Source organism: Chiloscyllium plagiosum, chromosome 8 (genome assembly GCF_004010195.1).
Source record: "Chiloscyllium plagiosum isolate BGI_BamShark_2017 chromosome 8, ASM401019v2, whole genome shotgun sequence".
NCBI classification, from domain to species: Eukaryota; Metazoa; Chordata; class Chondrichthyes; order Orectolobiformes; family Hemiscylliidae; genus Chiloscyllium; species Chiloscyllium plagiosum.
Window position 1 is genome coordinate 47,143,187 of NC_057717.1, and position 5,510 is coordinate 47,148,696.

Genomic DNA, 5,510 nt, shown 5'->3' on the forward strand with positions numbered 1-5,510 from the left:
CCAGTTTTGGAGGGAGATATTAAAAGGAAAAGCTGAGGGAGTTAAGGCTGTTTATGTTAGAAAAGCGTTTGAGAGGTGAATTAATTGAGACACATAAGTTAATTAAAATATTTGATATGTTGGAAAGTGAGAGGCTTTTTTCCTTGAATGGCAATGGCTAGCAGGAGGGCTTTAAAATCAACAGTGATAGATATTGGACAGGTGTCAGAGGTAGTTTCTTTCCTCAGATTGTTGTAGGTGCTTGGAACTCTGCCTGCAACAGTAGAGGCATTGCCACATTTCAGAGTATTTAAATGGTCATTGGTCAGGCATATGGACGAGAATGGAATAGTGTTTGTTACATGGGCTTCAGATTGGTTCCACAGGCCGGCGCACCATCGAGTGTCGAAAGGCATGCACTGGGCTGTAAAGTTCTATGTTCAACGTTCCAGAATTGGGGCTGTTAATCTGGTCCCATCAGTGCCCTGGTAACAGGTGAGACGGTTGAGCTTTGTCCTTGTTTCCCTGTGAATAGGTTGTACAGTTGTGTTTGGGGTCTGGCTTTCCTGCCCATTGCCCCAGCAAATTGCTTTTTGTTGTGTATAGCTGTTAATTTTAACCGTATGTTTGCAATTTGTACTGGTATGTTTATAAAATGGTTGCGATTCAGGGATAATGACACTCTGATGCCTGCCTCTGAACGAAGCAATACTTTAGTCAAGAATCGTACACTTGTAAGTGCAGCGTTACTTTGTGATGGGATACCTGCGTCTGACGTTTATCAGATACCATCTCAGACAGCACAACCATTAAGCATTCACTTCCAGATAAACACAGTGTTACGTGCTCGTTGAACAGAGACATAGGTTGCAGCACAGAGACAGGAAATTCATTCCATGTCACTGTCCCTTCTCCGTCTGTGATCAGGTGTTTGTTATTTCATAGAGTACGGACCTGTTTTTAACCAGCCAATAGTTCATTCCATCCTCAGTTCCAAAACCAACCACCAGCACATCATCGGTTACATATCCATTGCAATTTTCATCATAGTAAACTCCTGTAAGGAGACACATATTAAATAGTTTATCTGTGAAATATTTAATTAGTGTTAATTTAGCTTTGATTAATGAACATTGACATGTTTGTTTTTACTAATTGTCTTCAAATTGATCGTCCTCACTCCGTACCATTACATCTGTTGACTTTAATCAATGTTTCTCAATGACATCGCCTCTGCCATTCTCACTTCTTCTCGGCACATCCTTCAGAGTCATAGAGTTTTATAGCGTAGAAATGCTTCGATCTTTCGATCGAACTCGTCCATGCTGAGCACATATCCTCAACCAATCTAGTCCTATTTTCCAGCACTTGGCCAATATCCTCGTAAACCATTCCTGTTCATGTACTCATCCAGATGCCTTTCCTAATGTTGTATTTGTATCACTCTCCACCACTTCCTCTGGTATTTCATTTCAGATACGTACCATGCTGTGTGAAAACATTGCTTCTCACGTAACTTTTAATCTTTCCCATCTCACCTTAAACGTATGGTCTCTAGTTTTGGACTCCCCTCCTCTTTATTCGTCCCATACCCATTATTGTTTATGAACCTCCACAAGCTCACCCTTCAGTCTCTGTCGTACCAGCGAACAAGGCTGCAGCCTTTTCAGCCTCAGGCCAAAGTGAGGACTGCAGATGCTGGAGATCAGAGTCCAGATTAGACATAATCTGGAAATGCACAGCAGGTCAGGCAGCATCTGAGAAGCAGGAAAATCGACTTAATCAGGAAGGGCTTTTGCCCGAAACTCGATTTTCCTCTTAATCCAGAAACAGTAAGTGTAGCGTCTTCAGATTACAATTAAAAAAACGTTGACATGTGCAGTCACTCAGCAGCACATCAGGGCAGTTACACCTCACTATCAATTCGCTTAACTATAGCACAACGTTTTGAGCTATTTGCATCACTACGAATGGGAGCAGGTCCATTTCTCATTACCACTCCTGAGCTCAGTTTGTAGCATGATCTAACTTTAACTCGATGATATCTGACAGAACTAGACGGCATGTAACACGGGGGGAGTGTAGGCAGGAACAAGATTAAGGGTCATTGTCCATGGTAAACATTGCAGTAATATTAATGCCAAAATAGTGACAGTAAATGTGTCTGTAGATGTATGATTTCTCATACATTTTCTTGAACAGTCGATAATATGATTCAAAGACATCATCCAGTGCTCTGCGACTTACCTCCTTTATAATGTTGAAAGGATTTCAGACTTGCATTAATCACAACAGACATCGGTCCTATCTCTCTCACAGCTTGTTCCAATGCTAACTCGCCTCCCCAAACCCATTTGTAGTCAGTGATTTTAGCAGCAATTTTATCTGGCTGAAATCTGCAGTCTGTATCCTAAATTTTAAATAAAATGTTCTAAAGGAATACTCATTAAGATCACAATAAAGCTCTTTTTTTCTTTGCTTGACACTTTTCTGCATTCCGACTTTGGCAGCCAATTTATTTTCCCAAACCTGTGCGATATTTGTTCACTATTTGTTTAGAAAAAGTCACATTTTGCGTGACTTAGCACGAAAACAAACCGTTTGTTCCAACTCGTCCACGCCGGTCACATATCTCGACGTATTGTAGTCCCATTTGCGACCACCTGGTCCTGGACACTTCCAATCCATATACCCATCTCCGTACCTTTTTAATTTTGTAATTGTACCAGCCTCCGCCACTTCTGCAGGCACGTCATTCCATACATACATGATCCTCGGCGCGAGACATTTGCAACTCAGATCATTTTTAGGGTTTTCTTGTGTCAAACTTAATATTTATTGCTCAATGTATTCGAAACATTCTACACTGAGACCAAGCAATGGTGTTACAAATGACTTAAAATGTGAGAAAATAAAAAAAGTACTTTGCCTTGACAACTCAATATCCCAATCAAGCTCACCATCTAGTTAGCTCATACAGAAACTACATTAGAACGAGTTGAACCTCTTCACAGTTTTCGGTCGACTCATCTGAAACTTGTGATCATACATTAGTGAATTAAATTCTTCACATACAGATAACCGTTTCCCAAACCGTCAATAATTACATCATTAGAGTCATTGGATTACAACTAATGAGTATTAGTCACAGAACCTATTCAAATATTTCCCCTTTCATCTTAAGGCTCCGCTCTCTCGGTTTGAACTCCGATCCCATGGCTAAAACATTCTGCTCTTCACCCGATTCATGTATTTCATGATTTTATAAACCTTGATAATATCACCCCTCAGCCTCTGTTCCTCCGCTTGGAGAAAAGCCCCAGCCTAATCAGTCTCTCCCGATAACTGACACCCAATCCCAGCAACATCCTTGTCAATATTTTCTGCACCCTGTGAAAGTTAACAACATCCTCCCCTTAACAGAGCAACCAAACATGTGTACAGTTTTACAAAAGTGGCCTCACCAATGTCCTGTACAGCTGCAATATGACGTCCCAATACCTGTATCAATGTTTTGAACAATAAAGGTAACTGTGACAAATGCCTCCTTCACCATCCTATCTATCCTCGGCTCCACTTCCAAGGAATTTTTCACCTGCACCCCTCGGCCTTTCTGTAAATTCTTGCATGTTGGAAATGGTGGGGTATATTGATTGTATAAAGTATGGCATCGATACCCGTGTTTAAACGAAAATTGGAAAATTATAAATGTGGTGACTTTGCAGAGGGTTGCTACTGTCTGATGGAGTGAAGATTCTGGACAATAAATTTCAATTACTTCTCACCAATGTTGCAGTTACTTCAGCTTCAGGACACAGAGCAGAATATGATGCCAACTCTGGGGTGAGATTGATAGTGGGAGCGATATTGAAATGGATGGTTGTGTGTAACAGGAGGGATTGCCACATTCACCCAGATTTAATTCCAAGATGGCTTAAAATGTAGTTGTGGCAGACTGTGTAGCGTTCATTCCCTATTCAAACTTGGCTTGGAGAAGGTGTGATGAGCTGCCTTCCAGAACATTTGCAGAATTTTTGATTGGTACTATTCTGTTCTAGAAGGAGTTCAAGGCTTTTGACCCAATGTCGGTGACGGAATGACAATAAATGTCTGAGCCCGGATGGTGATTGATTTGAGGGGATGTTGCAGGGAGTGGTGTTAACTGTATCTACTGCCCTCCTTGGCAGAAGTGGCCTTTGGTTTGGAAAATTCTGTCTACAGTCCATCAGTCAAATTCACAGCTGTAGTTCGTGGATTTTACATAATGCTATCACTTTGTGATGATATTGGAGGGAATTAATATTTGTGGATTTGATGCCAGACAAAAGTGAATGTCCTGGATGGTGTCAAACCTACTCAGTGTCAAAACATAGAATATTGAACAGTGCAGCACAGTGCATGCCCTTCGGACCCCAATGTTGTGTCAAACATTTATCTTAATCTAAGATCAACCTAAATACACACCACTCAAATTGCTGTCATGCATGTGCTTGTCCAGTAGTCGCTTAAATGTTCTAAATGTCTCTAACTTTACGACCAAAGCTAGCAGTGCAGTCCACGCATCAAAAACTCTGCGGAAACAACCTACCTCTGGTATCTTCCTTTTACTTTCTCCAGTGACCATAACTGTATGATCTCCCATGACAGCCTTTTTCCTGGGTAAACGTCTCTGGTTACCATCCACTTCTTTTCCAAGCCATTTACAAAAAAACAACAAAGAGCAAAGGCCCAAGAACAGATCCGTGCAGGAGATCACTGGTCACCGACCTTCAAATGAATGACATCCTATCCACGACCATTTCCTGTCTTCTATCAGCCAGCCAATTCCGGAAACCGGCAGCCAAATTTCAATAGATCCTATAACCTCGTAACTTACTGAATGAGTCTGCCGTGGGGAACCCATCAAATACCTTACTGAAATCCATACATATTCTATCCACTGCTCGACCTTCATCAATCTGTCTCGACACATCCTCAAAGAACGCAATAAGAATTGCGATGCATGACATGCTCCTCAAAAAGCCATATTGATTTTCCTTAATCAAAAATCATTGTCCAAACAATCCAAAATCCTATATCTGCGAACTTTTTTTCCAGTACCTTACTGACCACAGACGTAAACCTACATAGACAATAATTTCCAGTTTTTCTTCACCTATTTAATTCCTTGAAGAGAATTACAATATATGCCTCCCTCCAAACATAATGAACTTCTCTTGTGAAGAATTTGGATTCAAAGATCATTGCCAGAGGTGCAGCAATCTCACTTCTCAATTCTCGTAGGAAATGTGGATAGATCTGATCCCGCCCTCGAGATTGAATCATACTCACGCTTTCCAGAATTTCTACCATATTCTTAATATCAATCTGTTCAAACCTATTAAGCTCTTCCCCAGTATTCTCTCTATCATCAAGCCCCCTCTCTCTCATGAATACTACAGCAAAAGAAACCTCATTTTGATCCTTCTCTATCTCGCCACGCTCGATGCTTAAGTTCCCTCCATTGGCTTGGATCCAGCTTAGACTCTCTC

At 41.1% G+C, this 5,510-nt stretch overlaps 1 protein-coding gene across 1 annotated transcript in view; it reads right to left on the bottom strand.

Moving 5' to 3' along the window:
- Positions 1 to 863: 863 nt before the first annotated feature.
- The window catches only part of LOC122552419 (cathepsin J-like), a 13,197-nt gene continuing 8,550 nt past the window's right edge, over positions 864 to 5,510 (bottom strand). The window contains exons 3-4 of the mRNA XM_043695152.1: positions 2,227 to 2,389; positions 864 to 1,036 (exon numbers count right to left, since the gene is read on the bottom strand). Coding sequence (XP_043551087.1) covers positions 903 to 1,036; positions 2,227 to 2,389 — 297 coding nt within the window. The 3' untranslated portion in view covers positions 864 to 902. The remainder of the gene's footprint in view (positions 1,037 to 2,226; positions 2,390 to 5,510) is intronic.